General features: G+C 36.6%; 1 protein-coding gene across 2 annotated transcripts in view; it reads left to right on the top strand.

The window, feature by feature from the left end:
- The window catches only part of MBD-R2 (PHD finger protein MBD-R2), a 112,149-nt gene that overhangs the window by 41,037 nt on the left and 59,045 nt on the right, over positions 1-12,067 (top strand). For both annotated transcript variants that reach the window (XM_089104319.1, XM_089104320.1), the window contains 2 exons: positions 4,439-4,557; positions 8,861-8,955. In XM_089104319.1, the coding sequence (XP_088960445.1) occupies positions 4,439-4,557; positions 8,861-8,955 (214 nt within the window). The remainder of the gene's footprint in view (positions 1-4,438; positions 4,558-8,860; positions 8,956-12,067) is intronic.

Raw genomic sequence — 12,067 nt, 5'->3', positions numbered from 1 at the left:
TCAAGCGAAAGGCATATCTTACTACCTTTTATTCAAATGTTATAGCTAAAATCACTAAATGACGAAGAAGCAATTAAGGTAAGAAACGATTATCTTTTCTATTTTGTCACTATTAAAAGTGCTAACCCCCTCCCCCAACAAAAATCCTGGATTCACGCCCCCCCCCTCCCCTAAATTTAGGAAAATTAAGCCATCCCTCTCATTGAGTTAATCTTGCGATATATTCAAGCGAAAGGCATTTCAATAAAGAATATATCTTACTACCTTTTATTCAAATGCTATAGCTAAAATCACTAAAATATCAAAGAGAAATGGTTAGACACTGAAGTTGAAAACAATTATGGTAAAAACAATCTTTCATTTCTATTTTGTCACTAATAAAAGCGCTAACCCCCTCCCCAACAAAAATCCTGGATTCACGCTCCCCTCCCGGGAATATAAAAGAAACTTTATCAAAAGAAAGCTTGAAAATAATCTGTTTCACTTCTCCAAAATAGCGCATTGCGTCTGCGCCTAATTATTACAATTGCCTCAAAGTGTTTTAATTTTGACGGAGAAACAGTTCCCTTTGACTTTGGCTGCCGCGTTCGTAAACACATAGGAAAAGGGGTGACAGCTAATTTTAACCTCACGTAGAGCATGGTTTCAACATCATAGCGGGTTAATACCACCCGTGACGTAAGTAAATTGTCGATTTTTTCGTTTATATATAACAAGTAAGAGTTCCTTGAATTAGAGAAGTTTTAATTATTTATTTTTGCGAGAATTTTGTTGTAAACCAGTGAGGGGGGGTTTGGTTTTTAGGGTAAAAAGAAAATATTTTATGTTTTCCATTGATTGTAAAGATGTTTGTATGGTTTGGGGGGGGGGGGTTTGGGGGTAAAGGAATATATTTACGTTTTAGCTGAATATACTGGAGGGCGTCCAAGGAAAATTCGTTTGAAAATAAAAAATGTACTTACATGGTAAATTGCGGCTGCCAAGGCCTCAAGCTCATCAATTATGTTAATTGTTCTATCCATTGTCTCACAATACTTTCTGATAATTGAATCACATTGCATGCCCGTTATATACGAAATCTCAAGGTCAAATTGTTATGTAAACAAGCCCTCTGGTTGGCTGAGAAGGAAACACGTGATCTAACTGTTTCCTGGAAACTCATAACATTTGCCTCGAGCGTGCCCAGAACAACAACAACAACAAATGCTGTTTCCTGGACGCCATGACATTCGCCTCGAGCATGTACATGTCCAAAACAACAACAAATACTGTTTTCTATTTCCGGGAAACTCATAACATTTGCCTAGAGCGTGCACTTACAACAACAACAACATCGACCTTGGAAATTTAGGTCATTGACACACTTTGATTACGCAATCAATTTCTCAGAAATCCATCTCCCCTAGGGACTCTATGCCCATATTAGGAGCCCCGTCAGCATTAAAAATGCTGACAGGACCACGTGGTCATGTCACGAGTCGGCCCCCCCCCGTCTACTGGTTTACGACAACTCTATCTAAAAAAACCGTATATGCCCCCAGGGCAGAATTTACGACCTTTGCTGTGGGAACTGTGGAGTACGTGTCATTCTTGTATACATAACGTCCAAAATTATCAACTACATTGAACGAAATGGCTCTCTCTAAAATTTGACTGAATTTGCTTGGATAGATAGTAGACGTAAGATGGGGGTTAATTAATCTTCACTCACTTTCGACTACTAAAAAGGGTTTTCCATGAAACAAGTTTTTCAAAGAAAAGTAAAGAGCTCAATTAAGCTAAAAACGAGCAGACATAAAGTCAAATAGTCTTCCGAGCATAAAACTACAACAAATCACCATCAATAAATAAATGAAACTCAAAACGAACTTCATAGAAACTTCGAAAAGAGCTCGTTTGATTGGAAATTGAAAGGGCTAGTGCCCTTTTTAATAGTCGAAAGTGATTAGAGGACAACCAACCCCCCTCCCATGCCCACCATTTCCCCAGACACATCCAGTCAAAATTTTGAAATAGTCATCTTTTTTAACATAGTTGAAAGGTCCGGAAATTATGTCTTTGAGGATGACAACCCCCCACTGCCCTCAGGGCAAGGCTTGTAAGTTATCCCCTGGGGGGCATATAAGGTTTCTATAAAAAAAAAGGTGATTATATAAGCTTCGGAGGGGGCTTATTGGACTGGAAATCAAAAACTGTAGGACCTTTTTTAAGAGTCAAAGTGATTGGAGGGCACCTACTCCCCCCACGACCATCGTTCCCCTTAAACACGCCCAGAGAAAATTCTGAGATGGTCATTTTGTTCAGAGTAGTTCAAAGGCCTGCCTGGAAATTATGTCTTTGAGGATGACAACTCAGGGGAAGGGTTGTAAGTTATTCCCTGGGGGCTTATAAGGTTTTTATTGAAAGGGTGGTCGTATAAACTTTGGAGAGGTCTCATTCGAATGGTAATCAGAGGTTCTACTGCCCTTTTAAAGATTCAATGTGATCTGAGAGCGGATATCCTCCTCCCTCCCCATATCTCGTATTTTCCTGAAATGCATCTAAAACAAATTTTGAGATGGGCATTTGTTGTCGTAGAAACTTTGAGAAAGGCTCATTCGATTGGAAATTGAAAGAGCTAGTGCGCTTTTTAATAGTCAATAGTGATTAGAGGGCAAAAAAGCCCCCCCCCCCCTCCCCGCCCATCAATTCCCAAAACACATCTAATCAAAATGTTGAGATATCAATTTCGTTCAGCGTAGTTGAAAGTTCTGGAAATTATGTCTTTGAGGATGATGACCCCTCCACAGCACTCAGCTTAATGGTTGTGAGTTATGCCCCGAGGGCATATAGGGTTTTTATGGAAAGGGTGTCGTATAAACTCCGAAGAGGGCTCATTGCACTGGAAATCAGATGCTCTAGTGCCATTTTTAAGAGTCAAAGTGATCGGGGGCAGCCACCACCCCGTAGTATTTCCCGCAAATGCATCCGATAGAGATTTTGAGATAGCCATTTGTTCAAAAATAGTCCAAAGATCATATATCAAGGCCATTGGGGTTGACCGAATCTCCCAGAGTCTGGGGGTAAGGGTTGTAATTTATGCCCCAGGGACATGAGGTTTTTATGGAAGGGGTGGTTGTGTGCACTTTAGAAGAGGCTCGGGCTTGGAGGCTCAGTTTTCAGTGTCAAACATGATGGAGATCAACTAGCCCCCCCCCCCTCTGACATCCTCTTTTTTTTTTGAAACACATTAAATTGAAATTGTGAGATTGCCATTTTGTTACCAATAGTCTAAAAATCATATGAAAATGTCTTTAGGGTGGGCACAATCCCCCAGAGCTAATGGGCAAGGTTTTTAAGTTATATCCCGGGGCATATATGGTTTTTATGGAATGGGTGTTCATATAAACTTTGGACTTATGGGATAAATTAATCAGAACTCAAGTCAAATCTAGTAAATTTTTTTGAGAGGGTGCTTCTGCGGTTTGATGCTGGTTATCTTACCCTAAATTTTTCGAAGTTATAAAGTGATTCGAGTTATTCTATTTTCTTGCGTGTCTCTCAGGTTTTTCCTCAATCATCTGAAATGCATCTGTCAATTGGCATCATTAGTAGATCTAAAGATTGGTATGTTCGATACTTGGGTGTTCTTTTTGACGAAAACAAATTTTTGAATTATCAAGTTGGTTTGATTGTGAGAAAGCTTTAGCATACTTATTCCTAGATCAATTTTGAAAGTACTGTTTCACTGCATGATCTAATCTTGTGTTTCTTACTGTCCAATAATATGTACGTCTTCGTTGATATCCGTATTACTGAGGCCTCATTCAGGTAACTAGTGATTCAGGAACTTTTCATTTACTTGATCTTGAATCTCTTTATATTCTTTCAAGTGTGGGTTTTGCTTTTTCTCAGCTTCAAGATGACCTCCCTGAGCGTCTTAGTATTCCACCATCTTTTGCCAGTTATCCAAATAATTATCATCTTGGTAAATATAAATCGTATTCAGATTCCATTAAATCTATCGATGAGATCCTGCTTCAATCATTGAGACCTTTAGTGATATAGTATGGAAAATGATACCTGAATCAGCTTGATAGTGTCACTCATTAAGCTTTTTAAAAACAAAGCTGAACTTCTCTTGACTTCTTTTTTTTTTCTATCTCTGATTTAGTGTGTAAAGTGTTTAATTGACTCGTGTGTCTTCCCCCTCTTTTACGAGCCAAACACCATGGGGATCAGTGGTATGTGTGAATCATGCCCCTCTTACTAATGATTGGACCTGTGCACACCTATTATATTTATATAAATTATATTATATAATATTAATAACTATTATTAATAACTTTTATATTATATAATAGGTGTACACATATTTAGTAGTTTTAATATTCTTGGTATTAAAGTTCAACTGCTGTTATAACCTGTTTTCCTTATTATTTTGTTTTCCTTTTTTAAGGTTACCTATGGAGAAGCCTAAAACCCGGCAGAACTTCAAAGTGGGTGAGCAAGTAATGGCTAAATGGAAAGATCAACCAAAACCTTTCCCAGCTCAAATTCTTGCGTATGATGTAGAAAGTAAGTTCATCTGAATCTTGTGTGGTTTTAAAAAGTCTTAATTTGGATTATGTCTCTGGTGGTTCAGCTGAAAACTTTTATCGGGCTATAAACGAGGTGTGGGATATTTGATCCCATGCATACTTGATAAAATATTGACCATCAAAGATTTGCTGCTATGGTTACTGTAAAAACATGTCCACTTTTTAAGTTTCCTTCAGTAAATTTAGTTTGGTTGTATAAGTAAACTAATTCTTAATTTTAGACTGTTAAACTATCTAACATCTTAATAATGACAATTCATAATGACAATCTGACAATTAACTAATAATTAATTGAGAGTGGCTATTTGAATGATCGTTTATTTTTGCGCGGGAAGCAAGTCTTAGAAAGACCAAGGTTGTTTCTGAATTTGAAAAAAGCAGAAACAGGTGTAATATATCAAAATACGACAAACTATGACTGAAATTGTCAGAAATTAGAGATGTGGGGAGTGGAGAATCTACACCTTACTTCCTTCTCTGACAGGTTACTTAAATAGACTAAGCAATAGAAACTTCTAATTCTTTGAAACGATTGTATTGGATTCAGATCCAAAACTTTTAGGCCCAAAGTTCTCTTTTCCTGTTTACAGTTATATGAGCGTTTTCTTCCTTTTTTTCTGTTATTACTTGTGAGAACATCATTTGAAAAAGTTATGCTCCAAACATGTATCGCTTTCAAACATATTCAGAAATAAAATTTTCAGTCTTCTTTTTTTTTCATGTAAAAATAACTCTAAATCTAGCACTGTATTCTTTGAAACAGCAGTTGTTTCTAAATCTTTGTCTCTTTTCTCCGCAAAAAGCTGGGTTATCGAAATCATGATAGAAGATAATTTATAAAAACACTTAGAGCAATAAGCATGGACACTGATAAGAAAAGGAACCCAAGTTTGTCTTCGAGAAAAAAAGAACATCATGTTTACATTTGCCCCCCCCCCCAACAAAAGAATATTATTTTCGAAAGGGCACAATATATACATGGGTGCGCAATTTTTGAAACCAGTCTGTGTTTTGGTCAGTAAAACAGGGTGGTGAATATTGTTCGCCAGGGCTTGAGTCATTTTAAAAATGGAACACATAGGTTTCGCCATTTTGGACCAGAAGTCTCACGGAATCGCTCCGAAACCACTACTTTCAGAAACTGGATCAACATGCAGTAGTTGGGTGAACCTCAAAACGCCACTAGGAATTCCTCTCTTGAAATTTTGTATTAATTCACTTATATTGATAGAAAGGTTCTCTGAAGCAATTAAGAGTTTTTTTTTCATATTTTAAAGAAAGTGTTAGATCTTTATAAATGACGCCTCTTGGATTCGACCCAAAAACTAACTCCGGAAAATCGTTGACAGATTGATTCGCCTAGATGTTTCTTCATTTGAGTGTTAAATAAAATGTGTTCAGGAAATGATTGCCTACCTCATTATCTACCCGTACTGGGAAGTATCTACTAAAATGTTGAATTGAATTACTCACACTGACATAACTGGCATCTTTATTGACCGATTCAGTCTATTAAATTCAAGCACTTTCTTTTTTTATTCCATCTTCCTCTTACATATGCCAATTTTGCCTATTTCGGGTTCTCAAAGGTCCAAATGGCTAAATCTATAGCCAAAATAAGTATGTCAACAAAAAACTATGCTTCAGTTCTATCTGGAAGCAAGGCGATATCGAAAAATATAAAAAACTGGCAGAAGAAAAGTAAGAAAAACTACGTTTTTTTACCCCCAAAAGTCAAAATTTCATGAGACTTTCAGCTTTGTTTTGAGGCTGACAGTCCAGTTTCTAGAACTAGTGGCTTTGGTGCTATTTTGTTGAGACTCCTGGATGGAGAGTAGCGAGACTGATATGTTACGTGAATGAGACTGGTGAGCCCTGTTTGCCACCCTGAAAAATAGTCATTAAACCAAAAAATCTACTTACTTTCATAAAACTTTAGTTTGGATGAAAATAAGGATACAAAATTATTGGATTCCAAATTTTCAACAATTAAAATTGAACCTTTTTTGTTTGTTGCTATGTCAATGGCATTAGTATATCTTTTTAATTCCTATTAAACCCATGTTTAGATGCCCAAGATTACCATTCTTATGAGTCTAATATGCTTTGCACCAGGATGTCAGGCCGCTCTCTTGGTACAAAAATTTTATTTCTTGAATTTCCGAGAATAAATCTCTCAACATCGAAAGAATTAAGAAAAAAGTGCTTACCATATGTACTTATATCCTTTAGCCATCGCGTGAAAGAACCTACATCTCTTAAATTTATTCAGTAGATTTTGAATAAACGCCCTTTAGGGTAAAAGGAGAAGATTTGTGTCTCTTTCAAGGCAACGATGGAAGATTAAAAACACGAACGGAAAATGTATTTCTAAACAATCATAATCTTGTAAGAAAACGCTGTTGATTAAACGCTCTTTAGGGTAAAGGAGAGGATTTCTTTAAGGGGAACAATGGAAGATTAAATACACGAACGGAAAATATATTTATAAGCAATCATACTCCTGTAAGAAAAGCCTGTCAAATTGGCAGGGAATCGTCCCACCCCAAAAACGGAGTTTTTCCCGTCAACAACGGAATGAAACAAGACGTTTCATTCTAGTTTACAAAAATAGTACAGTTTTGCTGAAATCTAATAAAGTTATTATCTATATTAGACATGCCCAGTTTTATAAACCTAGAAACTATGCCAAAACCCGACAGTGAAGTTTTTTTGTGAACCCTGTGGTAGAAACAATGAGTTCATAATTAATAGAGAATAACAACCACCCTGGTACATACATAAAAAAGGCAAGCCATAAAATAGTGCCGAAAATACTTGAAAAATAAAATAATGAAGTGAGTAAAGAAAAGAAAATAATGTAAAAGAAAAATTAACGACAACAGATGTAAATAATTTAAGCTCCCCACCTTCCATGGGCGCCGGCAGGGGGGGGGGGAGGCATGGCCACCCCTGGAAATTTGGGACTACTAAGTAATTATTGGATATCCAGAAGAAAAAAAGCAGAATATGTAAAAACAATAGAAAAAACTTGTGTTGCCCCATTGTTGACTGCCTGCCAATAGATTTTGACCCTATAATGAATGTGTAAGAACCTAAAGATGGAGCTGATATATGAAGCCATTATAATCAGAAATGTTTCCCCTGAACGAAATGCTGGGAATTTTTGTATTTTCCCCCTGAACAGATAGGTTTTTTGTGTTTTATTGTCATTTATTTATTTTTTGAGGAGTGATTGTTTTTGTTCAGATTAACTAACGCCATCTTTTAACTGGATTTCAAGAAAGCAATTATGTCATTTCCGTTATAGACAACAAGTTATACCTTGTACAATTTGGCTATGCTCTCTTAAAACACTATTGAGTCTGGCTCGTCATTCACGGCTGTCCAATCTTGACTAGTTGATTTTAATCGTACGGTATTGGGCATTCTGAAATGTCGGAACCACTATTTTTCGTTCATGTCATTTATCAATACAAAAGAATAGTGGGACCCAGGAATATCCCTCAGTGAATCCCAGACTCCATCGAATGATAAGGGGATGAAAAACTGCTGAGGGCAGTGGTAAAGAAAATTTTTATAGAGTAAATTACAATATTAGCAAGTTTATATAAACTCGAAAAAAATTACTAACAAGGTATATGTCAGGTTTGCTAAATCTCGGTCGTAAACTCGAACAATTGATGATATCAGAACAGTATTTGGCTCTAAGATTCTGATTCTATTTCATATCGGTGGCGGTACTATACTCTGGACCAGAGATTACTTTTATAGACCACAGACTAAATAACAATCGATGCACCAAAAAAGTGAAGGGAGAGTTAATACAAAAAAGGGCCAATGAACTATTTCCGTTTTGAAGACTTAAACTAATGTGCCTATAAAGCAGAAACCCAAGCATTGGGCGTAATGGACTTAACCTGTGAGGAGGAAAATAAAATAAATTGATGTAGGTTTCTTTGTTTCCTCTTTGACCGTTTGGGAGTCATCTTACTATTCATATCTGCATGTATGGGGGGGGGGGGGCTGACATTTAGCATATAATCCGTTTTGACCTCCCCTCCTATGGAATGTGTACTTATACCTCTCCCTGCCTTACCTAATGGTCGAACTTGTGTGCACCTTTCCACCTTTATAGAATCGAGTTTAACGTGTTTTTTGAAACTACATTCAGTCCTCAAATTCATGTGTAGTTTTCAAATTAGACGTTTTAGTTACAGCACCGTCAATACTCATTTTATTTATCATATTGAAATGTTAACAATGTGTATTCTTTGCAGGTGATTCGTATCAAATTCGTTTTTATGATGGGTTTGTTAAAACCTACAAATCTTCAAGAATACAAAAGATGACCGAAGCAGACAAAGAAAGATTGGTAGATGCTTGCTATTTATAAATTTTATGTTTTGATTTTATAAACCTAAATTTATTTTGTTATCTTTCTCTGTCCGTGTCAACAATTATTGGAATATCATTGCTATGGGCTAAAATAAGCAAGCTGTTGAATTTCTTTTCTCCAGAGAGAACCATTTTCTGCTGGATGGGCAACCAATTTGGATAATGACTGAAATTGGCTTTTTGGCAGTTTGATCAATACATGAGCTTATTTGGAGCTTGAAAATATCGTTTCAGAGCACAGGAAGAAGTTCACTCTAAATTTTGAAATCTTTTTTAGTACTTTCCTTTTTATCAGTTTGGTCACTTTTTTTCTTTTAGGACTTACAGGCTTGTCATTTGTGTGTCCCTAAATAGAGTTACGAACAATTTTGAAATTTTATACAGTTTCTTTTCAAGTTGAGGAATGATGAAATTGTATAGTAACGTGTTTTATTTTGCACATAGCTTTTATATTTTCTAATAATTTGTTAAATCTTCTAAGAACAAATCAGCTGTTGCATTTTAAAAGGTGTTATGTGGCATTTGTGCTGGTGGTGTTTATACCATACCTTCTAATGTGGGCACGCCCAGTCAATCGATACAGTCAGTTTTCAAAATTGTATTTTTCTATCAAGAAAGAAACGTAACAAGTTGAAATAAAACTATTTCACGGCAATTTATTTTGTTTTCTTTGTTTTTTGAAAGACAGGAAAGACGATAAATTTACACTGAAATCTAGCAATCTGCGTCTGACAAAGTAAATGAAACACTTGTAATCACCAGATAACTTTTTATTTAGTATATTCTCAGTGTTTAGTTAAAGTTTCACTGCAAGTTAAGGTTTTTTGTAAAGATCATTGAAAGTGTGACAGCCTCTCTCACATATATATGGTAATTGTTATTCGTAGTAGGTGTTATATAGTTCTTTGCTTTTGTTAAAAACGAAATCAAGGAGGCACACTTGTGCCTCTATAAAGAGGCGACCCACCACAATGTTAAGCGATTTCAGGTCCTAGAGGTCGCAGAGAGACGGCGGTAATTGCATTTTGTAGCCCAAGCTCAAACTAAGAAACTTGCAAAATTTCATCCTCCTCCGACTTTATCTTCATGGGGTAAACTGGGCCGGAAGTTTGGACCCTCCCACCACAGCCCCCTTTAACGTTGTCCGATTGGGCTGAAATTTAGAGGTTAAGCTTTCCTAGGGCCCGGGAGCTTATCCTCGAAATTTCAGCTCAATCCGATCACTCCTTCCCTGTTTTCAAAAAACCAAATATAGCCACTTAAAATTCATCTCTTTTTTTTTTCTTAGCCACGCCTACAGGCCACAGTTGGCACCGGATCCGGTTGAATGAGGACTCATTCGAAGCAGAATTCGACCGGTTAGGGCCTTTTGATATTTTCAGACCGAAAAAATTATCCCCCGAATTTACATTTACGAAAAACCTCGTTTTCCTATATTAGCCCATGTTAATTTTTCCCTCCACAACCCCCCTTTAACGTTGTCTGATCGGGCTGAAATTTAGAGGATAAGCTTTCCTGGGGCCTGGGAGCTTATCGTCGAAATTTCAGCTCAATCTGATCACTCCTTCCCTGTTTTCCAAAAACCACATATCAAGATTTTTGGGAATTTGCTTGCGTCGAAAATACCTTCTATTTGCTAAACAACAATTACTATTGTGTTTGTATAGTCCAGCGGCTAAGACTTCAGACTTTCAGGCGGAAAACTCGGGTTCGATTCACCATCAGAGCAACTTTTTTATATACTTTGAAAAGAAACTCAGTTTCTTTTTTAAATTATTTGAAAAAAATTACGTTTTCTAAAGAGTTAAAGAGGCTGAGTTACAAGGTCGACCCTTAAAACGTACAGGGATTAGGAGGCACAGTTGGGGGGCTGTTAAAGAGGCTGAGTCACAAGTTCGAACCTTAAAACGTACAGGGATTAGGAGGCACCCTGTACGACGTGATTTGAGTATTCAGGAATTAAAAGCCTTAACACAAGAATGTTCAAGAGCGGGGGGTTTGGGGGCGGCAGCCCCCCAACTTTAACTCCTGACACGATCAGCTAACAGTTAGTCAAGCAATAATAAGTAATAAACTGTACAAAAACGTGCAGAAATTATTTGAAAAAAACTACGTTTTCTAAAGAGTTAAAGAGGCTGAGTTACAAGGTCGAACCTTAAAACGTACAGGGATTAGGAGGCACAGTTGGGGCTACCACCCCAAACCCCCGCTTTCGCAGCCTTTAAATATAAAAAAATTTCTTTAAACTGAAAGTAAGGAGCGACATTAAAACTTAAAAAGAACAGAAATTATTCCGTATATGAAAGAGGCTGTGCCCTCCTCAACGCCTCGCTCTTTACGCTAAAGTTTTTATTGTTTAAAAAAAGAGTTGTGAGAAAGTCAAACTTTAGCGTAAAGAGCGAGGCGTTGAGGAGGGCACAGCCTCTTTCATATACGGAATAATTTCTGTTCTTTTTAAGTTTTAATGTCGCTCCTTACTTTCAGTTTAAAGAAATTTTTTTTTTATATTTAAAGGCTGCGAAAGCGGGGGTTTGGGGGTGGTAGCCCCCCAACTGTGCCTCCTAATCCCTGTACGTTTTAAGGTTCGACCTTGTAACTCAGCCTCTTTAACTCTTTAGAAAACGTAGTTTTTTTCAAATAATAGAAAAAAAGAATAGAAGTGTTTCTTAAAATCTAAAAATATACAAAAATTATTACTTCACAGCCTATCTAATATATATCAATAAAACTAGTACAAATAAATCAACTAATTATGTTTCCCTGTGTTTCTAAGATTATAGAAAACTAGCACTTTACTGAAAACACAAAATAATATAAGAGTTTTGGTACAGTAAAGGAAACCAATTAAGGACACTGTATACGGAATAAAAATATTATCAATCCCTTTTAGGATCAATCCCTTTTAAGATAAGGCAACAATTCATTTTAGGATTGTTGCTTATTTTTTTTTTCTTTTAATTTGGTATCACTTCTGCACGATGGCTCAGTTCAATGCCTGGCTTTCCTTTTGGTTTTAAAAAGGACATGTCATGATTAGTTTGTTGACAAGTTCGAAGTAAAGCCATATTGATAGCATTAGGATTAGGAGT

This window comes from Artemia sp. Qi Xiang Cuo, chromosome 18, assembly GCF_049724085.1.
Source record: "Artemia sp. Qi Xiang Cuo chromosome 18, ASM4972408v1, whole genome shotgun sequence".
NCBI classification, from domain to species: Eukaryota; Metazoa; Arthropoda; class Branchiopoda; order Anostraca; family Artemiidae; genus Artemia; species Artemia sp. Qi Xiang Cuo.
Note: the sequence above shows the minus strand (reverse complement) of the source record. Positions and strands in the feature narration are given on the sequence as shown.